The 26,425-nt window shown below is 44.4% G+C and overlaps 1 protein-coding gene across 13 annotated transcripts in view; it reads left to right on the forward strand.

Moving 5' to 3' along the window:
• Positions 1–26,425, forward strand: part of B3gntl1 (UDP-GlcNAc:betaGal beta-1,3-N-acetylglucosaminyltransferase like 1) — a 111,258-nt gene that overhangs the window by 41,072 nt on the left and 43,761 nt on the right. For 10 of the 13 annotated variants that reach the window (XM_074044812.1, XM_074044813.1, XM_074044814.1 and 7 more), the window contains exons 5-6: positions 16,091–16,156; positions 26,149–26,244. In XM_074044812.1, the coding sequence (XP_073900913.1) occupies positions 16,091–16,156; positions 26,149–26,244 (162 nt within the window). Of the gene's footprint in view, positions 1–2,668; positions 2,923–9,430; positions 9,542–16,090; positions 16,157–26,148; positions 26,245–26,425 lie in introns of all 13 variants that reach the window. The other 3 variants (XM_074044815.1, XM_074044816.1, XM_074044820.1) reach the window with 2 other exon arrangements.

A 26,425-nucleotide genomic window follows, 5' to 3' on the forward strand; every position in this document is an offset into this window, starting at 1 on the left:
GAGGTGGATGGGAGCTAGAATAGTGAAAGGCCTTCAGCACCATGGTGCTGTGTAATACCATTCTGATTTTGTTGCCATGTGGCTATTCAGCCTATCCAACCACTTAAAAAGGCTTCTGAGAAAGCACCAGTAGGGAACTAATCAGTGAGCCCAGATATTCCTAGCTATCCGCAAGAGATGCTACATTTAAAACCCTGCTTGACCAGGGAATTCTGTATGCATCCACTTTAAGGGTACATGCCATGGGTTTGACACCTTGTTAGAACCTCCTCATTCCAGGTCTAGACATTTCCATTGCTACAAAAGTGCCACATACCCCTTTGCAAGTTTCTGCCCTCTGAAGCAGCTCCTAAAACAATTTCCTTATGGAGGTTTTTCACACACAGGGAATCTTCAAGTCTGTACTCTGTGGGTTTTATTTTTTGTTTTGCTTTTTGCTTGGCATAATTTTTGAGACTTATCCATATTATAGCTTATATCAGTGATTCCTTCTTTTTATTGCTGACTGATATATCCAGTGTATGGTGAACCCCAGATTGCTGGTGGACATTTGGGTTGCCTGCAGTGTTTGCAGTTGTGAATAAAGGTGCTGTGGAGGGGTGTGTACAGTCACTGAGGCCCATGCTTCTGTTTCTCTTGGGAACAAGCCCAGGGTGGAGCGGCTGGGCTGTACACAACATGTACATTTAACAAACTGCTTCCCAGAGGCTGAACATCTTACTCTCCAGACACTATTTTTCCAGAGTTCCTCATTCCACACTCTGACCTAGCTCCTATCTTCCTCTCTTTCCTCCTCTCTTTTCTCCTGACCATGAGATAAGTGCTTTATCCACCACACTCTCCCCCATGATGTGCTACCCTGCCACAGACTTAAAGTGATGGGGCCTATTGGCCATGGACTGAAAACTGCAAAACTGTGAGCCAGAACAAACCTTTTCTCTTTATAGGTTGCCAATCAGGTGTTTGTTATAGTATGGGAAAGTTGACTAATACACTGGAAGACCTTGGAAAGATTAAGGGTTTCTTGTTCAGACATTTGGTGGAACTCACTGCTGACACTATCTGGGCTTGGGCTCTTTTTGTGGGAAGATTTTAAATCACCAATTCAGTTTTACTTTTTACAGACCCATCAGGTGTCTTCCGTCAGTTCCAGTAATTGATGCTCTTCTAGAGCTTTCCCATTTCCTCCAGCATGGTTAATGTGCTGCACCCATTGATTGCAGTGTTTGCAGCAAGCTCCATGACATCCCCAAGGGCAGTACCAGGCCTCATTTTCATCCCTGGTCTTAGTTGTCAGCATCTTCTCTGTTTCTCCATCTGTATAGCTCAGGGGTCATCAAATCATGATGATAGGCCAGACCACTGGCAATCTGTTTGTATGTGGCTTCTAACCAAAGAATATTCTTTTTATTTTTAAAGTATAAAAATAAAACAAAACAAAAAGAGAGGGGAATATATGGTGACACTATATGAAGCCACAAAGTTCTACATGGCTCTTTATAGGAATGTGCAGTCTCTCTAGTCTTGCTAAATGTCTTGATTTTTCAGTGAGCCAACCATTGGTTCCACTGATTTTCTGTACTGATTTTGTTTTCTGTTTCATTGATTTCTGTTCTTGTCTTTGTTATTTTCTTCCTTCTGCTTACTTTGGTTTAGTTTGCTGGGGTTTTGTTGTTTGTTCTCCTGTTTCCCAAGGTCTTTCCCTAACGTTGGCACTGTGCCTGTGCATTCAAGGCATTCTGTGGTCTTATGCTCAATCTGTAGAGTACAATCTGTGCATGGGAGGTGTTTCATGGCCTCACTTTCAGTCTCTAAATTGTTGCCTCTGCACACAAGGTGTTTTGTGGGCTTGCGTTCAGTCTGTAGAGTACCACCTGGACATGGGAGGTGTTTCATGGCCTCATGTTCAGTCCCTGGAGCATCCCCTGTGCTTGGGATGTGGTTCTTTGCATTCAGTCCTTATGGTGTCATCCACAAAGTGTGTGTTTCACTACTTTCTTGCTGTTTTGGAGACATTAGCAGATTGAGAGTGGTGTGGGTAGTCAGTGATATTCAATCTTACATATCTTTGCAGATTTTCTGTTTAGTTTGATCCAATTTTGATAGTAGAGTATTGAAGTATCCAACCTTTGCTGTTGAGTCATCTGTTTCTCCTGTTTTATCCATTTTTATTTTGTTTTCTGGGTTTTTTTGTTCCGTTGTTAGGTTCATATGTATTTACAATTATTGTATCCTTCTGATGGACTGACCCTTTCATCAGTGTACAGTGTCCCTTTTCATCTGTAGTTAGTGTTTGGGCTGTTTGTTTTATGTCTTCTTTGTCTGGTGTGAGCATGGCCTCCTCAGCTCTTCTATAGCTGCAGCTTGCACAATGCACCCTTTCCATCAACCTGGTCGTGTACTGAGCTGAGGAGTGTCTCTTTAAACAGCGTATAGGTGGATTTGTCTTGTTTTAATCCAGTTTGATAATCTTTACCATTGAGTGGAATATTGGATTTATTGTTCATTTATTATTATTTTTAGTGACTGGATTTATTTTCTATATGTCTCATTATTTTTGTTCTCTGCTCTTTACTGCTTCATTTTCAAATTTAATTGATATTTTCCAATGTAGTAATTAAATTATTCATTGATTTTAATTCCTTTTTTATTTATCTTCTTTCTGTAGTGCTGGAGATTGAACCGAGTGCCTCTTGTGTGTCAGGCAAGCACCCTACTGCCACCTAGCCCTGATTTATCTTCTTTTTAAATGGTATTGGGAATTGAACCAGGGCCTTGTGCTTGTTAGTCAAGCACTCTATCACTTGAGTTGTGCTCCTTGACCTGATTTATCTTCTTAAAAGTGCTCCAGGGACATATGCATCCTAACTTACCATGGTCTACTCCTGGTGACAGCAACTCCATTTCATTGACATGCAGAAGGTAAAGATGAGCATGTTTTGTTCCCTTAATATCTCAAGCACTCCTCTGTCTCTCTCCTGCTTCCCGTGTTTTACTCTGATCCTAGGTGCAGTTTTCTTTAAAATTAAAAGGAAAAAGCAAAACCAAAACATACTTACCTTGGCTGGGGGTTTGTAGTGTTTCTAAACCTCCCTGTTTGTTTTTCTTCATGTTTATGAAGTTTATAACCTTCACCTCTGTAGTACATACCATTTTTTTTTTTTTTGGGAAGGGGGGAGGAGTGGCACTGGGGTTTGAACTCAGGGCCTAACAATTGCTAGTCAGGTGCTCTTACCAGCTGAGCCATTCCGCCAACCAGCCATCACCTCTGCAATGTCCCCTGCCCTCTTCTACCTCTCCCCCTGCCCCAACTGGTTATATGGTTTCCAGCCTGCTCTCTTTCCTTTCTGGGAACCCTGAGTGTGTGGCTTGCTACCCGTTCTCTAGTTCTCCAGATACTGTCTTTCCTGCAGTCTCAGATGCTGTCACACTCGACTGCTGAGTTCTTAATTTGTCATATTTTTATTTCTGGAGTTTCCGTCTGGTTTTCTAGAAAAGCAAAGAGTGCTTTTGGGTTTTTGACTTTTAATACTATGGCTGTATTGATTGCAGTATATTGATGTCCACCACAGCAGCATTGTCTGGCTCCCTGTGGGTCCACATTCACTCTAGGATTATTGCCATTTGTTTTTTAGTTGTGTTTAGTCTCTTTAGTTTTAGTTCTGTACTGGAAAGTGAATGTGAAATGTTCCAGGCCCCTAAGGGGTTTCTTTTCACATCTGTGGCAGCTAGTCCAGGCCACAAGCCAACCTGTATGATAGTAGGGGCTGCCCTGCTCTGGTTCTTCCTCAGTGGCTGCTAGAACCTGAGCTCATGGGGCTCTGCTCCTTCAGGCCTGAGTCTCTGTGGAGTTGGCTCCACAACCCTCAGGTCATGTGTGCTGTTAGAAATACGGAGTGGTATTCCCATACAGATGCAAGAGGCCTCCAGGACACCAAACAGACCAGATCAAAATAGAACTACTCCACGACATATCATCATTAAAACAACAAGTTCAGAAACTAAGGAAAGAATATTGAAGGCTGTAAGAGAGAAAAAACAAGTAACATACAAAGGTAAACCCATCAAAATCACAGCAGACTTCTCAACAGAAACATTAAAAGCAAGAAGAGCGTGGGGTGAGATCTTCCAGGCACTGAATGAAAATAACTTCAACCCCAGGATACTCTACCCAGCAAAGCTATCATTCAAAATAGATGGAGCAATAAAAGTCTTCCATGATAAGCAGAAACTAAAACAATATGTGACCAGAAAGCCACCATTACAAAAGATTCTGCAAGGGATCCTGCACACAGAAAGTGACACCCAACTTAACCATGAAAAGGCAGGCAGCACCAAACCACAGGATAAGAAAAAGCAAGACAGTAGAGAGTAACATCAAGTTAGGTACACACAATCAGACCTTCAAACAACTAAGACAACTAAATGGCAGGAATCACCACATACCTATCAGTACTAACGCTTAATGTTAATAGACTTAATTCACCCATCAAAAGACACCATTTGACAAAATGGATTAAAAAAGAAGCTCCAACAATTTGTTGCTTACAGGAGACTCATCTCACTGACAGAAATAAGTATATGCTTAGGATAAAAGGCTGGAAGAAGATTTACCAAGCCAATGGCCCCCGAAAACAGGCAGAAGTAACAATACTTATCTCTGACAAAGTAGACTTCAACCTACATTGATCAAACGAGATAAAGAAGGACATTCCATACTAATAAAAGGGGAAATAGACCAAAAGGAAATAATAATCATCAATCTGTATGCACCCAATGTCAACGCACCCAATTTCATCAAACATACCCTGAAAGACCTAAAAACATATATAAACGCCAACACAGTGGTTGTGGGAGACTTTAACACCCCATTATCATCAATAGATAGTTCATCCAAACAAAAACTCAATAAAGAAATCCAAGATCTAAAATATGCAATAGATCAAGTGGACCTAGTAGATGTCTACAGAACATTTCATCCAACCTCTACACAATATACATTCTTCTCAGCAGCCCATGGAACCTTCTCCAAAATAGATCATATCCTAGGGCACAAAGCAAGACTCAGCAAATACAAGAAAATAGAAATTATACCATGCATACTATCTGACCACAATGCAGTAAAAGTAGAACTCAACAACAAAAGTAAAGACAAAAAACATGCAAACAGCTGGAAACTAAATAACTTATTACTTAATGAAGAATGGATCATCAATGCAATAAAAGAGGAAATTAAAAAGTTCCTGGAAGTCAATGAAAATGAAAACACAACCTACCGGAACCTATGGGACACAGCTAAGGCAGTCTTGAGAGGAAAGTTTATAGCCATGAGTGCATATATTAAAAAGATTGAAAGATCCCAAATCAATGACCTAATGATACATCTCAAACTCCTAGAAAAACAAGAACAAGCAAATCCCAAAACAAATAGAAGGAGAGAAATAATAAAAATAAGAGCTGAAATCAACGAAATAGAAACCAAAAAAACCATACAAAGAATTAATGAAACAAAAAGTTGGTTCTTGGAAAAAATAAACAAGATCGATAGACCCCTGGCAAACCTGACTAAAATGAGGAGAGAAAAAACCCAAATTAGTAGAATTAGGAATGCAAAAGGGGAGATAACAACAAACACCATGGAAGTCCAGGAAATCATCAGAGACTACTTTGAGAGCCTATATTCAAATAAATTTGAAAATCTAAAAGAAATGGACAGATTTCTAGATACATATGATCATCCAAAACTGAACCAAGAGGAAATTAATCACCTGAATAGACCTATAACACAAAATGAAATTGAAGCAGCAATCAAGAGTCTCCCCAAAAAGAAAAGTCCAGTACCTGATGGATTTTCTGCTGAATTCTATCAGACCTTTAAAGAAGAACTGATACCAACCCTCCTTAAACTGTTCCATGCAATAGAAAGGGAAGGAAAACTGCCAAACACATTTTATGAAGCCAGTATTACACTTATCCCAAAACCAGGCAAAGACACCTCCAAAAAGGAGAACTATAGGCCAATTTCCTTAATGAACATTGATGCAAAAATCCTCAACAAAATAATGGCAAACCGAATTCAGCAACACATCAAAAAGATTATTCACCACGACCAAGTAGGCTTCATCCCAGGGATGCAGGGGTGGTTCAACATACGAAAATCAATAAACGTAATAAACCACATTAACAGAAGCAAAGACAAAAACCACTTGATCATCTCAATAGATGCAGAAAAAGCCTTTGATAAGATCCAACATCATTTCATGATAAAAGCTCTAAGAAAACTAGGAATAGAAGGAAAGTTCCTCAACATTATAAAAGCTGTATATGACAAACCTACAGCCAGCATTATACTTAACGGAGAAAAACTAAAACCATTCCCTCTAAAATCAGGAACCAGACAAGGATGCCCACTATCTCCAGTCCTATTCAACATAGTACTGGAATTCCTAGCCAGAGCAATTAGGCAAGAAGAAGGGATAAAAGGAATACAAATAGGTAAAGAAACTGTCAAAATATCCCTATTTGCAGACGACATGATCCTATACCTTAAAGACCCAAAAAACTCTACTCAGAAGCTTCTAGACATCATCAATAGCTATAGCAAGGTAGCAGGATATAAAATCAATATAGAAAAATCATTAGCATTTCTATACACTAACAATGAGCAAACGGAAAAAGAATGTATGAAAATAATTCCATTTACAATAGCCTCAAAAAAAATCAAATACCTAGGTGTAAACCTAACAAAAGATGTGAAAGACCTCTACAAGGAAAACTATACACTTCTGAAGAAAGAGATTGAGGAAGACTATAGAAAGTGGAGAGATCTCCCATGCTCATGTAGTAAAAATGTCGATACTCCCAAAAGTAATCTACATGTTTAATGCAATTCCCATCAAAATTCCAATGACATTCATTAAAGAGATTGAAAAATCTACTGTTAAATTTATATGGAAACACAAGAGGCCACGAATAGCCAAGGCAATACTCAGTCAAAAGAACAATGCAGGAGGTATCACAATACCTGACTTCAAACTATATTACAAAGCAATAACAATAAAAACAGCATGGTACTGGCACAAAAACAGACACGAAGACCAGTGGAACGGAATAGAGGACCCAGATATGAAGCCACACAACTATAACCAACTTGTCTTTGACAAAGGAGCTAAAAATACACGATGGAGAAATAGCAGCCTCTTCAACAAAAACTGTTGTGAAAACTGGTTAGCAGTCTGTAAAAAACTAGATCCATGTATATCACCCTATACCAAGATTAACTCAAAATGGATCAAGGATCTTAATATCAGACCCCAAACTCTTAAGTTGATACAGGAAAGAGTAGGAAATACTCTGGAGTTAGTAGGTATAGGTAAGAACTTTCTTAATGAAATCCCAGCAGCACAGAAACTAAGAGATAGCATAGATAAATGGGACCTCATAAAGCTAAAAAGCTTCTGTTCATCAAAAGAAATGGTCTCTAAACTGAAGGGATCACCCACAAAGTGGGAGAAAATATTTGCCAACTATACATCAGACAAAGGACTGATAACCAGAATATATAGGGAACTTAAAAAACTAAATTCTCCCAAAACTAATGAACCAATAAAGAAATGGGCAAGTGAACTAAACAGAACTTTCTCAAAAGAAGAAATTCAAATGGCCAGAAAACACATGAAAAAATGCTCACCATCTCTAGCAATAAAGGAAATGCAAATTAAAACCACGCTAAGATTCCACCTCACCCCTGTTAGAATAGCCATCATCAGCAACACCACCAACAACAGGTGTTGGCGAAGATGCCTGGGAAAAAGGAACCCTCTTACATACTGTTGGTGGGAATGTAAACTAGTACAACCACTCTGGAAAAAAATTTGGAGGCTACTTAAAAAGCTAGACATTGATCTACCATTTGATCCAGTAATACCACTCTTGGGGATATACCCAAAAGACTGTTACTCCAGAGGCACCTGCACACCCATGTTTATTGCGGCACTATTCACAATAGCCAAGTTATGGAAACAGCCAAGATGCCCCACCACTGACGAATGGATTAAGAAAATGTGGTATCTATACACAATGGAATTCTATGCAGCCATGAAGAAGAACGAAATGTTATCATTCGCTGGTAAATGGATGGAATTGGAGAACATCATTCTGAGTGAGGTTAGCCTGGCCCAAAAGACCAAAAATCGTATGTTCTCCCTCATATGTGGACATTAGATCAAGGGCAAACACAACAAGGGGATTGGACTATGAGTACATGATAAAAGCGAGAGCACACAAGGGAGGGGTGAGGATAGGTAAGACACCTAAAAAATTAGCTAGCATTTGTTGCCCTCAACGCAGAGAAACTAAAGTTAGATACCTTAAAAGCAACTGAGGCCAATAGGAAAAGGGGAACAGGAACTAGAGAAAAAGTTAGTTCAAGAAGAATTAACCTAGAAGGTAACACCCACGCACAGGAAATCAATGTCAGTCAACGCCCTGTATAGTTATCCTTATCTCAACCAGCAAAAACCCTTGTTCCTTCCTATTATTGCTTATACTCTCTCTTCAACAAAATTAGAGATAAGGGCAAAATAGTTTCTGCTGGGTATTGAGGGGGGGGAGAGGGAGGGGGCGGAGTGGGTGGTAAGGGAGGGGGTGGGGGCAGGGGGGAGAAATGACCCAAGCCTTGTATGCACATATGAATAATAAAAGAAAAAGGAAAAAAAAATACGGAGTGGCTAGGGTGATCCCAACCTCTTCTCTGCTGGCCAAGTCCTATGGGCCGGAGCAGGCACGGCCACCTGGACAGCCTCCCATGGCCCATGTACCTCCTGGCTGTCTTCTCCACACCTGGGCCCTTCCTTGGCCTCCTAGTACCCCACCCCCTCCTCCTGCCGAGAGCCTTTCAGCAAGCATCTTGCTAGGTTAGTGTTCTCCTAGCTTTTCTAAAGCTTGGTGCTGAGCCTATCACTCTCAACATCTACTCCCAGAAGGGGCTTTGCTGCTGGCTTTTCATTTTCTCTCTCTCTGGCTTGGACTTACTGGGCTTGATGGATCTGAACTGATGTCTGTCTGCTTTGGAAATTCTTCAGCTGTTGTTCCTTGATACATCTTTGGTCTTTCTTCCTCACTTTCTTCCTGAGACTCCAGTTATATATTACATCTCCTCACTCTCCTCTTCTCTGTTCTCCATCTTCTTGTCTTGTCAGGCTGAATTCTGAATAATTTCTTTTCACGTATCTCTAGGCTCACTGCTATCTCTTCAGAAAGATATATTCTGCTGTTTGTCTACATTATGTTTAATCTGGATTTGCATTTTCTTTCATATTTAATTCAAGTTTGTGCATGGGTGTGTATGGGAAAATATATATAAATTTATAACTTTAGCCATTTTAAGTGCACAAGTTCAGTACATTAAGTCTGTTCATATTGTTTGCAGGCTAGTCTCCTCCGTCTCCAAAACTTTCCATCTTCCCCAACCGAAACTGTCCTGGTGAAACAGCAGCTTATTTGCCTCACCTTTGTAACTTGGAATTTGGGTGGAAATGAGGTAACATTTGTGTATGATATCGTGATATGATTATATGTATATATTTGGTCTTTGCCTGGGTTTCTGGCACAGAACTCCAAGCCACGTGGGGATTCCAAATGGCAGGAGCATTGTCTACTTTCAGAGGCAACTTGCTGGGCTACTGGCAGTGACGGGACTGGTCACCAGGTCATCAGAAACCAGACGTGTTAGAGGTCTACAGCTTTCAGCCACACCTACCCCCAGCCTCCAGGAAAGGGAGCAGGGCTGGGATGGAATTGATAATTGATCATGCCTACCTGGTTGGTAAAGTGTCTGTAGAGCTTCTGAGTTGGTGGGTACATAGGGTGCCAGAGGGTGGTATACCCCAACTCCATGGGGACAAAAGTCCATGCACTTGGGATCCTCCAGCCTTGCCCTGGATGCCTTGTCATCTGGCCATTCCCCTATGTCCTTTATCCCTTATAGTAAACTTGAAATGGGAGTGCGTTTCCTTATAGCTAATTATGGAACCTAAGAAGGACTCATGGGAGACCCCCCGTTTGTAGCCAAGTTGGACAGAGTGTGGGGACCCTCCAAGTCCAGTACTTGGAACAGCATCTGAAGTGGGGCAGTCTTGAAGGTCTGAGCCCTTAGCTATGGGGTCTGTGTTAACTCCAGGTAGTACAGGATTGAATTGATACAGTAGGTCCCAGCTGGGGTCTGCAGGAGTTGGAGAGGTAGGGCTGAAGGCACATCTCCCTCTGCCCCCTGCAGGTTCGCAGGGATAAACTGACATATCAGGTAGAACCTCAGACATACAGATCATTGATGGGTGAAAGGGGGGAAACCATAGCGTGAGTGTGGTCACCTCCAACCCAGCATGATTCACAGCTCTCACACATTGCTGTAGAGGACAGCGGGGAATGTGGATAGTTTCGAAGGGAGGGTAAGTGACGTAGAGGGGAGCTCAGTGAGTTTGGAGAACATGTGGTGGCCTGGGGACAATCTAACCCACAAATGGAAATGAACTATAAATGACTATATTCAGAAACCTGAATGAGACCAAATGGAGGACAGTGACAGTGAAGCAGTCTGTCTGGTATGCTGACAGCCTGCCTGCCTACCACATGAGTTTAGTTAAGGGAAGCTCAGGGAAGGGACCAGAGGACATTATTGCTTCTTTGATGCATTGGGGACATAAGAGGGCCTTTGCAGATAGCCTCTCCCGCACAGGAGGGAAGACAGGCTTCAGAAGGCTCCAGCAGGTCTGGGCTTTCTGGCATCAGTGATGAGGGGAGAAAACCCACCCAATTTGTGTCAGGATGCTGTGGTTGAAAAACTCTTCAGGGTGTGTATGTCACCTGGCACCATGCTTTGGAACAGGCTCTGGAAGTTTAGGTTTGTACATTCATCCTCTGCAGACAGTCCTGAGGGTTCAGGTGTGACCAGGTAATTTCCAGCTAAGCCTCCAAATATCATTGTTAAAGTGAAAGCCAAGCACAGGAAGACTAAGCACAAGATGAGTTTGCATTCTCTGAGAGAAGCAGACTTAGCTGTGGACTGTTACCTTCTTAACTTACTGGTTACCAGCACTTCCACCAGGCCTCTCTCCAGGAAAGGGCGCCAGCTCAGAGCTGCTGCAGCTCCCGGTGTCATAGAACTCTTGCTTTTTTGACTAGCAGTCTTTTTCTACCAGACTTTTTTCTTTTTTTATCTGAAGGTTCAGAATATATTAGTGGGTACAGAAATACCAACAGAAGTCCCAAATAAAACAACCATGACAATACTTTATATTTAAAAAGTAATTTTCCTTCATTAATGTAAATAATATTCCTGAAATGCTCCATCCATCTTTCTGTAATGCCTCTGTACCATATGTGTACCAAGCACTAATATTTTTTAGCTATGGTTATGAGCACACAGTTATTTCCTATTGATGTTCTTGTGTTCAGAGGCTTATTTGCCTTTGCCCAAGATAAGTTGGAGGACTGAAAATGCCTCCTCCAGATATTTTTTAAGTCATAAAGGGGACAGTATTTAATTTTGAGTTAATTTTTTTTTTTTAAACAATGCATCAAATTCCTCCCCACGGCCTGCCAGGCCATTTGACAGCAGATTCCTTGCTCCTCATTGTGGAAGTTTGCTCACATCAGGGAAGACCAGTAGTGAGATTTAAAAGCTACCTCTCAAAGTGAGAAGAGACAGTTCCAGCTTCTCATCTTCAGCATGAGCACTGAAGTGGATGTCCTTAGGTGGTGCTGACAGCCCTTTGCATCTGTCCTTTTAGTGCCTTTGCTTTGCATTTCAGATGCCAGCTGACATTGTTAACCAGTTCCTGATGTTTTGTGTCAGCCAGAGAATATGGACCTGCCTGGACTGGGAGGCAGGGCCAGGTTAAGCAGGCCTCTGCAAAGGGGATGGAGTCACCCTGCTGCTGCAGAAACACATTTGGCTTCTTATCAGAGCCCCCTTGCTTTCATGTGCAATAAATACCTTTTCATTTTCCAGTCTTTCAGCAAGTGTTTCTTCTTTACGGTGGCCTCTGGAGAACAAGGAATGTGTTTATAGTCAATAAGAGTTTTACTTCCCAAAAAGAGTTTGGTACCGGCTTTGCTGTTCATGTTTTGGCTTGAATGTTAGCTCACTGCATCATCTTTGGTTTCTGGAAAGTTTGGCCAGTGAGTTTCTCTTTGCTCTTGTAGATGCTGACTTTGTTGAGACTCCCAGCAGGGAGGTGATTCTAGTAGAAGTGATAGAAATAGCATTTGAATGTTCTTTGGGTTCTTGAGAGCACTGGGCAGCTGTGCTTTTTAATGTGGATCCTTGAGTTGTAAAATTGGAGTTTTAGTTAATCCTGTATTAGTCAGTGTTCTCCAGAGACACCAAATAACAGATCACGAAGCTGGGAGTACTGGATTCTGCTGTCTGCAAGCTGGAGGACCAGGAAAGCCAATGTTGTCAGTTCCAGTCCAGATCCAAAGTCCCAAGAACTAGGGGAACTGATGGTGTAAGTACCCATCAAAGTCCCAGTTCCCCAACCAGGAGACCATTATCTAAGGGCATCACAAGGAGGATCTCGCAGTTCAAGAAGAGTGAGGAAATCCACTTTTCCTCTGTCTTTTTGTTCAATTCAGACCTTGAAGGATTGGATGATGCCACCCCATGGGTGGGGAAAATTTTTTCTATTCAGTCCATTGATTCAAATGCCCATCTCTTCTAGAAGCACCCTCATAGATAAACCCAGAAATGTTTTACCAACTACCTGGTAGCCCATAGTCCAGTCAAGTCCACACATAAAATTAACCATCACAGGTCCACCCCTTGTCAGCCTGGCTCCCATACACTTCTCCTTAAACTATACTTAGTTTCCAAAGACAGACAATGACAAGATCATAGGTTTATCATAGTTAGGTGGGATTCTACTTGTCATGATGCATGATACAATTATGCTGGGTACAACCGAAAATGCACAGTCTGTTTCCCAGAAGAGGAGGTAAAATCTTTGAATGATGTTTACTCTCCTAACATCCCATAACCCAAATACTATGATGTAAAATTAACAGTACTTAAAGTTGAAATAGCCAGCCAGCCACCCATGGCTCACACCTGTGATTCCAGCTACTTGGGAGGCTGAGATTAGGAGGATCGTGGTTCGAGGCCAGCCTGGGCAAATGGTTTGTAGGACCCCCATCTCCAAGATAACCATACCAAAATGGACTGAAGGCATGGCTCAAGTGGTAGAGCTTTTGTTTTGTGAGTGCAGAGCCCTGAGTTCAAAGCCTGGTCCCACCAAAAAGAAAAAAAAAAAAAAAGAATTACTCATGACAAGCACAGTTCTTGTTTCTATAACTGGTCATATGGTCATACTTGGTGTTTATAATGCCCTTCTGTACCCATTCTGTATTCCTTGCACTTTTGCAAGCTCCTCAGCAGGTCTTGGTTCCCTACTGGAGAGGTGACCCACACTGTCATTCCTGAAGGGTCCAGGCCATTTGTCGTCCTGCCTAGGTTAGTTGTTACAGTTTTCTACTGGCTTTTTTGTTTGTTTGTTTATGTTGTTTGAGAGCATCCTGCCAAACCATTGGCTACAATTTATGAATCAGTATATAGTCACACATCTGGCTATTTTTCCTTCCAGACAAGATATATAATCAGGTGTGCTGCCCAGGCTCTCCTTGAACCCATGCTTCTCCCCCCTCTGCTTCTCAAATGCTGGGGTTGCAGATGTGGGACATTGACCTTAATAACAGAGCATGATAATACTAAGAAGCATCCTGAGGGATCTCCTGCCCTGCAGACACTTTCTTCCTTACCTCCACCGTGGAGCACTCAGTTCCCCTTTGTGGTCTGGGTCAGTTACCCCTGCCAACACCCTGACTCCCTTCTCAGCCTTCTGACTTGGGCACGAGGAGGCCACTGTGGGAGGTGGCGTTGTAATTTCCTATCCAGTGGAATCACTGTTGTGTCTCTGTGAGGCACTTCCCTTTCAGGAACCAAGACTTCCAGGCCAGCAGAGCATAAGGTCACAGGAACAGGAAGCATATTTTTGGTTGTATTGGGCTTTGAACTAAAGACCTTGCTTTTACTAGGCAGGTACTCTACCATTTGAACCATACTCCTAAGCCACAGGAAGCAGAGTTTTTGCTATTGGGTAACTCAGGGTGAGTGGTACCGTTCTCATATCCACCTCGTAATTCCTGGACCCGTGAGTCCTGGCTGTGGAAGAAGCAGCACCATGTATTAAACCTGATTCAGAGCAATCAGTCTTCTGAAGAACCTTGCCCAGCCCTGCAAGGCATTGCTACCCAGCTGGCTCTGTAGCTGCCTCCTGTCCAGCCAGCTGCCCAGGATGGTGGGAAGCATGGTAAGACCCGTGTGTTCCATGAGCCTGAGCCCATTGTTTATTCTTTGGCCATGAAGGGAGTCCCTTGGCCAGAGGTTGTGCTGTGTGGGATACCATAGCAGTACAGAAGGTTTGCCATCAGTGTTAACCCTGACATGAAGTTGCTGCCAGACTTGGGTAAGTCACATGGCCTTTCCATACCCGTTTCCATGGTTACAGAATGAAGGAATGTCAGCCATTTCATTTTAAACTATAGAAGAGTGTGATTAGTATCATGAGTATAGTGAGTGCTTTGTAGATGAAGTGAATTAAAAAATCATTCATCTGTCCAAAAATATCTTGAGGTATCAACTACAAGTAATTGACTGGTCCTGGCTCTGGAAAGGTATGAAACACCCCTTCCAAAGGAAAGCAAGGCCTGGGGATGCTATGTTGGGTATGGATCAGACAGCAGATTGACTCTTTGAGTCTCCATGAGTTTACAGGTAGATGGTGATTGGGCCCAGGAGAGGCAGTGCCTCCCATAACCCTGGCCTTCCTTTCTAGCAGCCCATACAGGTCCTGGGAGGCTGCTCTGTGGTGCTCAGAGATGTGTTTACTTGTGCTTCCTTAGCTGCCTGAACATTTGTTTTGAATATCTCTTCAGGTCATTGCTGGCCTTTAGCTCTGTCCCTGTTCTCTTCATCTTCTTCCATCTATCCTGACCCTAGCTTGCCAGCTTCCTCCCATTTTACTTATTCACATGTCATTGGATTATCAGAAGGTTCGTATAGCCATTTTGCAGAAATAAGAGATACAAGTATGGATCTTTTAGTTCATCTTATTTCTCAATTCAAAGATAAATATTCTCCCAGTGACATTGTTTTTAGTTCTTCTATTGCCTACATTTGTAACTTTATATGAAAATACTTAAACCTGTTTATTATTCATCCACTTAAAACACTTTTTTTGTTGAGATCAAATATACCCACAGAAAAATGCACAAAATCTGTGCACTTTAAAGATTAATTGTGAAGCACATGTATTGAACTGTCAGGCAGTACCCGTTGTCAGTACCTTAGGAGAACCACACTGCCGCTGCTCCCAGACCCTCTGCTAAGGACCTTGGTTCTGACCTGCTGGGCGATAATATTCTCACTTTTCTTTATAGTTTGGATTATGTGTGCTTTCTTAAGTAATATGGTTAATTCTGCTTGGTTTTCAATTTAAATACACGGAGCAATGCTGCATCTATTCTTTTATTGTTGGGTCTGTGAGTTTACTGGTGTGAGCAGCTGTGGCTGAGTCTCATCACTGAGTGGATGGAAAGTAGTAATGTGAAGCTTATTTTTTCATGTGATGTTCATGGACAGCAGCACTCCACATCTGAACAAGGCTGCTGTGAGCTTCCTGTTGGTGTCCCATTTGGGTAGGACTGTTTCTTCACAGGTGGTGAAATGACTGGGTCTTAGGGATTATGTACCTCCAGATCCACTGGACGATGCCAAACTTGTGTCTCAGAACAATGTGGTACCTCTCACAGGTGTGAGTGTCTTTGTTGCTCTGAGTCCTCTGTCACACTTGGAATCATCAGGATTTTCTTTTTTCCTCTGGTCACCCTTTCTTAATGAGCAATGAGGGTCCTGATCCTTGGAATCCTCTGGCTGAATCGCCTACTTACACCTCTTCCTGTTTTGTTGTTGGGTGCCCTTTTCTTACTGTGTGTTGGAGTTGTTTTATGAATTTAAAATGTGCTCTTTACACAGGATGATGTGATGATGCCCCAGAGGGTAAGGCTGCAACATGAAGCTGCTGTTCAGCACCCGACAAGTGTGAGTACAACACCTTTCTTGTGTCGTCCCTTTTGATGGGATTGCTTATATGGTTTTGTACATGGAGACTTTCCCTCAAGGTGAAAAAAGTGCACATATGTCACATTGCCAAATCAGGGGTTTGTGGCTGGCATGTCTCTTTAAGTACCCACGTGTCTTCCTTTGAAGAAAATCATGCCTCTCATTTCAGATAGTACTTGTCATTTAAAAATGGATAGGAAAAATTGCTTGGTTTATTTGTTGCTTTGTAACTAGTGTGTTCTAAGATGAACCCTTGGAAAGAAGACCAGGCTAAGAGCTCTTTGTTGGCAGCTTTAACATCCTCTGTAATTGGAGGGGGTAAATTCCACTATGATATATTGAAAGAACTTTTGTAAATATCACAGTGTACCCCCAGTAGAACAATAACATAATAAAAAAGTAAAAATAAAAATAAAATGCAATCCTCCATACTGAGAGCCACCTCTTGCTCATCCTCCCACTTCACCACTGCCCATCCACCCTGAGCTCCCTGGTAGACTCCTGCCTGTCCTTACCCACTGCCTGGGAGGAAGGGCCCTCCCCACAGAGAGTGGGCACTGTCCTCAGACTCCCCTTAAGTTTTAGAGGGAATCTAAATTGGTGATGGTAACTTCTTTTATGACAGTGGTGTCCTTTCCCAAGTGGCTTCTCACCAGAGCAGGCTGCTGTCTCATCCTGGAGAGTGATTGACCTACATAGTTTGACTCCCATGTCTACATGTGCAGTCTGCTCATGCCACACTGGCTCTGTGTTCATGATTTACTATGCTGGGCCTTGTGTCCACTGTGCCACACTGGGCTACACTACATTGGTCCTTGCTTCCACACCATGATAGCCCTCACATCCATGCTGCACTGGCCCTCATGTCTACACTGCACTGTCCCTCATGTCCATTCTGTGCTGGCCTTCAGGTCTATACTGCACTGGCCCCCCTGCCCACACTGCACTATTCCTTGCATCCCCACTATTCCACACTGGCTCTTGTGTTTATGCCACACTGGCTTTTGTGTCTATGCCACATTGGCCCTTGCCTCCATGCCAACTGGCCCTCACTTCCATGCCATGCTGGCCCTCAGAGCCACACTGTGCTGGCCTCCTGCCCACACTGCACTAATCCTTGCATCTCCACTATGCCACACTGGCTCTTGTGTCCATACCACACTAGCCCTTGCCTCCATGCTATGCTGCTCTGACCTTTGCTTCTATGCTGTGCTAGTCCTCATATCCAAACCATGCGGGACCTCATGTCCATACTACACTGTCTCTCGTGTCCATGCTGTTCTGGCCTTTAGGTTCACACTACACTGGCTCCCCTGTCTACACTGCATTAACCCATGCATCCACACTATGCAGCACTGGCTCTTGTGTCCATACCACACTGGCCATTGCCTCCATGCTATACTGCTCTGACCCTCGCCTCTATGCTGTGCTGGCCCTCACATTCAGGGCTCACATCACAAGGGCTGTACTGACTCTTGTGTTGGCCCCTGCAGTGCTGGGAGTGCATTGCCTCACAGCACACTGAAATGGAGAGTCACCATGCTGTTACTCAAAAGGAAAAACTCATGGAACAGTCTCCTTGAGGTGAATTTAGCAAGGCCTTGCCAGCCTCCTTCATCCAGGGAGGCTTGTTCTCCTCCAGTCAGCCTTGTTTTGGGACTTCTGGACACAGCTTGCTTATTGTCTACTTTTAAGAAATTTGGTACCTTTTACTTCTCACCTCTGGCACTAGCTGTGTCTGACTGTATGGAAGCAGCTTCAGGACTCCCTTCCCTGGAGTAGCAGGTGTTTACTACCTTATTTTAAGTCCAATACAGAAGACTCATATTCTCTGAGTTGGAATTAATTATACGCTTAAACATAAATTTAAATAAATTTTTGGCAGTACTGGGGTTTGAACTCAGTCTCACACTTGCTAGGCAGGCATGCTGCCACTTGAGCCACTCTCTAATACACTGCTTAAATTTAAACAGAGGTACAAACCTGACTGTGGAACATGCTCATAGGACAATAGGAAACACCCCTGGCTGTCCATGAAGAGGCCCTTGGCAGAAGCAGCACATGTGCAGCTCCTTGGTGGCTCTGTGGCTCTTGGGGTGGTGTGTCCCAAGTGGGGCTTGTGACCTTGTCAGTCCACACCCCATAGGCTGCCTGCCTTGCCCTGCCCTTCCCATCCTGCCCCAGGCCCTTGCTGCTGCCTCTGGCTATTTCTGCTTGCACACAAGGTGGAGAATCATCTCCACAGGGTTCTCAGGGCCACCCCAAGTGCAGGGTTGTAAGGTAGGTGCACAAGTGGTCCTGAACACAGCATCTCTGAGATGTGGTAGGCAACAGTGGTGCCCGAGAGTGTGTGAAAACAGGAAATACAAACAAAACACAGGCCACTCTCCTAGGAGGAGAGGGGTCTTTGTGATTGCCTCCACTGTGGGCACACAAGGTCCCAGGGGGTTCAGGGTCCCAGGGTAACTGCAGGAGTTTCTGTGTGGGGTGCATTTCAGTGAGGGCCAGAGAGCTTTGTGGCTTTGCTCCATTCTGAAAGGGTCATGAGCCAGCAGAGTTGAGGAACCACAAATATGTGTAAATGTGTGTTTTCATAGTGACCGGTGACCACAGGTTCTAGAGGTTGCTTTTCTAAAGTTTAAAGGCATAGAATATTTCATTTCTTCCATTTCTAATTAGAGAAGCTATCAGCATGTACTGTTGGGGAACCCATGAGAACTCTGTCCACACTGGGTTGTGGTGTCTCCAGCCCTCAGGACTGGCCTTATTAGGCATTACTGGATGGCTTGGGGATTTCTACCCCACCCTCCAGAGGTATTGGCAGGTTTCTCAGTCACATGAAAGAGAGATTAGTTGCACATACTAGTTTTTTGGTCTGGTTCCTTATTGGGAAGAAGAAACAAAGTAGAAGCAAGTCCTTCTGGGTGGATTTCTATGCAATGTGTAGTGAAATGCAGAGCCTGGTATTTGAAGAAACTCCTCCCAGTGGCTCTGACAGGTGAGATAATGTTGCATGTGGAAGTTAAAGAAGAAAGGAGCAGTGCAATGTCAGAAATGCACCTGTTCCCTGAGTTCAGGCTGAGCTTGGCTTCAAGAACACTGCTGAACTCAGACCTCTGGGCTCTGCTGTCCCGACAACCTCACCCTTCTGTGAAGTTGAGGCTTCAGACTGGCCTGGCCCCAGCTGGAAAGTGGGCATCTGTGCAGCTGGGGTGTTCATCCTCATGTAAGATGCCACTTGTTTCACTCACAGTAACTTTTATAGGGCAGGAAACAACAGTTTCCAAGTTTTTAACATCTAGGTACATACTGGAAACTTGTAAAGAACTTTGTAATGAGTGCTGACAATTAGAGGAAGAGATAATGTCAGATGTTTTCATTCCCATCCTAAAACTAAACAGATTGACTGCCCTGAGGTGGTCACTTTTGCAGCTCTCCATGGCATTCATTCAAATGAACGGTATATAGATTGTTACAGGTCTAGATTATGACTTTTCTTGCTCTCCTTCTCACTAAAAACTCCGGATGCTCCACCCAACATTCCATACCACATCTTCCAACTGCAGAGATGGATAGAGAGTCTCTGTCCTTTCCTCCTCATGACCCTTAGGATGCCGTGACCAATGGCTCTGCTGATAAAAAGTTGGCCTGAAGAATGCTTTTACTGTGACCTACAAAGTCCTACTCTGCATTTGCTGGCTGGTGGCTTTGGTTATGTTGTGCAGTTTGTTTTGAGGAATACGTGAATACTGATTTGCTCCCAGTTTGTCATTATTTCTCTAAGGCCATTTACAAGGAAACCACTGGTTAGGGGAAAAGACCTTTGAGGGCAGCTTTCATGGCTGATGCCATTGAAATCTTATACCTTAGATGATACTAGGTAGCTCTGAGTGTAATACTTCCTCCTGTTGATTGCTAGCTTCCTGAGCCTTTGTAGTAGAGATCGGTTCTGATGGGATGGGGTGAGGAGACTCACGTTTGCTCTGTGGGGTCCTGAGGTGGACAGAGCAGAGGCATAAAAGGAGGAGCTGTGGGATGCACAGCTTCAAAGACTCCAAGGGAAGTTGAGGTGGAAGCAGGAAGATGACATCATCTCACAGGTTGTGGTACCCTGCACACAAGCATGGTGGTGTGTGGAGCTTGTCCCCTGGCCTTGGAACAGATGGACATTCAAGGGCTGATAGTGGACCTTCCCTGTCCAAAGGGTAAGTGAATAGCCTGCTATGAATGTCAGAGTATCCTGGGGCTCTGGGAATCAGGTCCAGTATCAGTAACAGGCACATCGACATTAGCCATAGGCACTGAGACATGGGAGAACTGGGGTGTCAGAACCTCTCTCTCTTTCTCAGGATACATCTCATGGGGTGAGCTTTCTCATCATCTCACAGTGAGGGAAGATGAAGGCTTCAAAGACTATGGAGCCAATGTCTCCCATCCTTTGAAACCCATTTCCCCATAGAATGCTTGCCTACCCCATGAGTCAGGAGCTTCACCCCAATTACAGTGTCACTGACCCACTCCATCTCGTGAGAAGAAAGCTTTACATCTAAGCACAGTCTCACCAACCCTAGTTCATCCCATGAAGAGGATGGAGCTTCATCTCTTTGTATAGTCTTACTGAGTCTCATCCATGCTGTAAAGCAGGAGCTTCACTCCTAAGTACAGTGTCAGTGACCCATGTCCATCCTATGAGGTAGGAGCTTCATCTAAGTACAGTCTCCAACCCTTGCCCACTGGGTGAGGCAGGAACTTGACCAATAAGTACAGTCTCACCCTTGTCCACCCTGTGAGGTGGGAACTTCTCCCCTAAGTACAATCTCACTGACCCTCATCTACCCTGCCTTGTGGGAGCTTCACCTCTAAGTACACTTTCACTTACCCTTTTCCATTCTGTGAGGCAGGAACTTGACCACTAAGTAAGGTCTCACTGACCTCCGGGGTAAAAGGTCAACAGGTATCTTTTTTTCCTCGCAGTGCCCAGACCTGAAAGGGACCTGCGGTAATGTGCAGAGTGTCTCTGTGCACACCTCTGCTGGCATCCAATACCCAGGAGTGGGAGGGTCCTTTGCTTCCTCCACACCTCTTTTTCTTCTTCTCTTCCAAGCAGAAAGAACTATTGGGAACTGAGAATTAGGACAGGAGAATCCTTTCAGTGGTAGAAAAGAAGTCTCACGGATGGAAAAATCTGAAATGCTATTCTCTTAAAATTGTCAGTGCACTCCAGGGATACCACATCTCCTTGAAAGTTTCTGGGACCCAGAGGATCCCATGGGGATCCTATGGAAGGAGTAGAAGGAACAGAAAGGAGATCTTCTTGTAGGTAAATGGTAAACACAGCTTGCCTGTTGGAGAATCTCAGGCAGACGCACTGCACACTCCAGCCCAGCCCCAGGTGATGCCGTCTACCCTTGGGCTGTACCACAGTCCTATGGATGGTGACACAGGCCAGCTGTGGCTCCACCCCTGTTTCTGTCCCTGCAAGAAGCTCCATGTTCATATAAATAACAAGACTCTCCTGTGTTCTGTGTTAGAAAATCTGCAAAGCACTATGTGGTCTTTGTGCTTCTTGGACCCTTTGACTTGTAAATCTTGAGGAAACTTCTAGTAGAAAATGAGAAATACCTAGTGATTGTAAGTGAGGTAAACAGTTCTTAGATAGATATCAAGGCAGAAGCCGTGAAAGAAAAATTGATAGATTGCACTTAGGCTTAAATACTTTTGCACTTGAAAGACACTGTTAAGAAATTGCAACAACTAGGAGAGAATAGTTGTAAATCATTTAAGTGGAAAATGAACTGTACCTAGAGTATGAAAGAATGTTTGCAGATCAGTAAATGAATAAAGCCGTGAGAACAGGCCAAGTTTTGGACAGACTTTTCACCTTGGCAGACTCACTGAGAAGTGCTAGCATCGTTCCTGGTGAGTAATGACCTTGAAAATACGCCAGATGCCACTGGATATCCACGAGACTGTATGACAAAAAGACAAACAGTCCTAGATGTTGGTGCACATGGGCAGACAGGAGGGTGCTGGAGGGTGTAATGGCCACAGCCACTGGGGAAGTCAGATGAGCAGGTCCCATGGACAGTAATAAACATTCCCTCCTAAAAGTCTGCTCAGAGGAAGTGGAACATGTCACACAGATGTGTTTCAAAGTAGCATTACCTTTGCAGCCAAAGGTACAATGTGATCCAGATGTCTTTCAAGTGAGGAAAAGTGTGATGTGTCCATATGGCAGATACTTGCTCTATATCTGTAAAGAAGAACAAGACAAGGGGCTGGCAGCATGGCTCAAGTGGTAGAGCCTCTGCCTACCAAGCACAAGGACCTGAGCTCAACTCCCAGTACCACTAAAGAACCAAAAACAAATAAAAAAAGGAGCAAGACAATGACACATTCTGCGTGTAGATGGACATCGAAATGTGTGCTGAGTGAAGAAATCCAGAGGAGAAGGCTGGATAGCATCTGATTCCACAAATACAAAATGTCAGAAGAGGCAACTTGGTAGAGACAACAGCTCACTGCTGAGTTGGGCTGAGCTGAGATGGGAGCTATAGCCACGGGCTTGAAGGGATTTGTGGGGATGAGTCTGTCCCAAAATGGAATGGTTGTGACATTGCACAGCACTTCCAGTGGGTGAATCTCATGATGTGTTTGACACAGCTCAGTAAAGCTGACCACAGGCAGAGAACACGGAGATCTCAGAAGAGGGATTTGGAGGCTTTGCTTCTCTGCTTTAAGTCCCTCACTCTATAAATCCTTTGATTTCTTATTTCAGAGTTAAGGCTGACCCACTTGCATGGGCCTTCCCCTCTGCATGTCTTGCTGGTGAAACCACGGGTGGCCATGTTGCCTGTTGTCCTGGTATCTTTGCTGGTTCTCCTGCTGTGTGAGCTATAGGACATGCATTGCAGTGCTCTATGTAAAATTGGGTTCAGTTTCTCTGAGTCCCTCAGACTGGGACTGTGCCTGCAGATGCTGTTGAGCTGACACCCCTAGAGTGTATATGTACATATGAGTGTGTTGTGTACCTGCATGCACAGCCTACATTGTCACACAAGCATGTTACACATCTATGTGCAGGGAGTATATGCATGCCATGTGCATAAGGATGAGACACATTACAGTCATACATGTTGCATCTCTGTGTGGCATAGAGGTATATTAAGCATGCATGTGCTGTATCATGTGTGGACCATGGATGCTATGAGTGCTTCATATGTGTTCCATGATCTGTTCCTCACTCCAGTCGCAGGCAGTCTGTGTCCTAGAGTGGCTTTTTGCACTCCTATTCTCATCCCTTCTGCACTGTGGCTGCTTTAGGTTACAGACAAGTGACTGCCCTGAGGGTCCCACATAGCACAGTTGCCTGTGTTTTCTCATACCCTGGGTGTCAGAAGTGGTTTAAACCCACTTCTGGGAAATGTGAGTGTTCTGATGACTCTGGTAAGAAGAGGAGAAGCCAGCTGGTCAGAGCAGGCATGGGCCTCATGGCTTCAGCTTGGCTCTTGGTGGCTGTTCTGAAACCTTCATCTGAGGAAACCAGGGCTGGCATGTCAGCTGAGAGCACACAGACTCCTCACCCTGGCCCTGTGATCACTTCCTATGCTGGCCAGGGTCATAATGCCTTAGACCCACCCTTGGAAACCTAGAAGCTGTCAGAGGATTTAATCTTACTTGAGTGGTTGTGAGATATTCTCAGACATTGTCTTTGGTTCTTGGGGGACATGGGACTTTAGGAACAGGTGCTATAGTTTGGACTGAAGTCCTGGAGGCCATGGCATGAAGAATGCTCCTTGCCCACTTCCCCACACATCTGCCCTGCAATAGCAGCCAGATCCCCATACTTCAGTGCTTCTGAACCTCAGGTGTGGTTCAGAAATGACCCCATGGAAGAAAAACCAAGATGCCTGGTGGCCACACAAGGTCCCCAAGTCAGCCCTGGGGACCCTGCAACAGGTACAATGTCCTTGCACAGGGGTCTCCCCTAAAGAGAGGGCAGAGAGCCATACATGGGTGGCACACACCTGTAATCCCAGCATCCAGGAAGCTGAGGCAGGAGGACCAAGAGTATTAGGGCAGCTTGGGCTACATAGTGAGACTCTTACTCAAAAAAAAAAAAAAAAATGGCCAGGCTGGTGGCTCAGACCTGTAATCCCAGCAATTTTGGAGGCATAAATAAGAGGATTGCAGTTCAGGCCTGCTTGGCATAAATGAGAGACCCTATCCCAAAAAGATTAAAAGCAAAAGGGACTGGGGGCATGGCTCAAGTGGTAGAGCATCTCCTAGCAAGCACAAGGCCTTAAGTTCAAACCCAGAACCAACAGAGAGAGAAACACAGATAAGCAGACAGGGGAGAGAAATGGGAGCAAGTCATTTGCTTCAAACCTGCAGCCCAGGATGAGTTGATATCAGTGTGAACCGTACAATATCCACTTGAGGAGCCTCTGTAGGGGGTGGACGCTTCTGTCCTTGGAGAGGTTCAGTGCCCTCTCCCAGCCAGATATGGGGAGAAATGCTCAGGTCCTGCTGTGAGGCCCCCACCTCATAACTGCCAGTCCTCTGCCATGAAGCTGGGGTCTGAATGTGATCCCTAGGAACAAAGGGACTGGCCTCTGTCCAGGTTTCTGGCCATCTGGAGGACCCAACCCCTTATCTCTGGGCATCTGGGACGTACTTAGACCTGCCTTTCCTTCAGAAAGCACAGGCAGTTCATCTAGAGAGCGGTCCCAGCCACCAGCTGGTGCTAGTGCAGGGCAGAGGTGAAACGTTGGGAGGAGAGGAAACAAGAGGAAGTCCTGCTCGAGGGCAGGAGGCAGCAGGAGATGTTGGAAGTCAGGCAGCTGTGTGGTGCTACCCAAGGTGTGTCCTGCAGGAAGCAAAAAGAGGGAGTTACAGGGTCATTTGGTGAGTGTGTTCTGAGGAGAGGAAGCTGTGTTCTGAGGTGGGGTCATATTTTGAGATGGGGCCATGTTTTGAGGAAGTGAGGCCATTTTCTGAGAAGGTGGGTGCGATATTCTGAGGTGAGGCTGTGTTCTGTGTTGAGGTAACACTGATGAGTTGGAACCATGTTCTTAGGAAGTGGTGTCATGTTCTGAGGACGCAGGGATGTGTTCTGAGGAGGTGGGGCTGTGTTCTGAGGGGTTGGGCTGCGTTCTGATATGATTGAGATAAATTCTGAGGAGAGTGCATTCTAAGAATATGAAGGCAAGTTCTGAGTAGATACTGAAGCATTCTGAGGTGGGAATGTGTTCTGAGGAGATGAGAATGTATTCTGATGTGTGACCTTGTTCTGAGGTATTGGGATGGGCTCCAGAGTGGGCATAGGGAGTCATGGAGGTTGAAGTACTGCTGTGGTCCCACAGGGAAGAGAGTCTAGACAGAGGGAGGCCACATTGGAGGAGGTGAGCCTATGTGTTGACTTCTTTGCTTAGGGTACTGGTTTCCTAAGACTGAACCCAGCATGTTCCCAGAGACTGTGGTATCAGTTTTTTCAAATTGAAGTAGGGTTCAGGAAGTGAGTTATTGATCATACTCAGGAGTTGTGAGCTAATATTTGTGTCATCCTAATCTTGAGTTCATCAAAAGGGGAAATAATATGTGTAACTCATCTCAGTCAAGCTGAGGTCAGCCTTAGTCATTTACTGTTAAGACACTACTCAGACCTCCCATGTGGGATCAGGTGTCCCCTGCTCCCCTTCTCTTGCCAGGGACTTTTGCCTAACTTGACCCAGATCTCATGATTTTAGTAGTTTTCTGTCTGGACACATGTGCTTAACACATCATAAAACATACACACACAGAGGGCTGAGGGCATGGCTCAAAGTGGTAGAGTGCCTGCCTAGTAAGCACAAGACCCTGAGCTCAAACCCTCCTAGTACTGTAAAAAAAAAAAGTCGTACACACATAGATGTGCCATATACCTTCTCACAAGACTTTATGTAAGTTCTGTTTGTTGTTGTTTTTCACAGATCATTGGGTGTCAGGTGAGGAGAGACCCTCCCAACTCAACAGAGCGATATACACGTTGGATCAACCAGCTGGCGTCAAATCAACTTCTGACACAGGTGACAGCTGCCTCAGGCTGGAGCAGCCAGTTAGAGCCCTGTGAGGCTGTGTCCTGCTCCATGCTTATTCCTTTGGAGCATGGTCTTTGTGTCTTCATTTGTCCACACACTGGTGACTGCACAGTGATCAGATTGGACACACACTCCACCCTATTGAGGTACAATGGTTCATGTTGATGCA

Source organism: Castor canadensis, chromosome 11 (genome assembly GCF_047511655.1).
Source record: "Castor canadensis chromosome 11, mCasCan1.hap1v2, whole genome shotgun sequence".
Classification (NCBI taxonomy): Eukaryota; Metazoa; Chordata; class Mammalia; order Rodentia; family Castoridae; genus Castor; species Castor canadensis.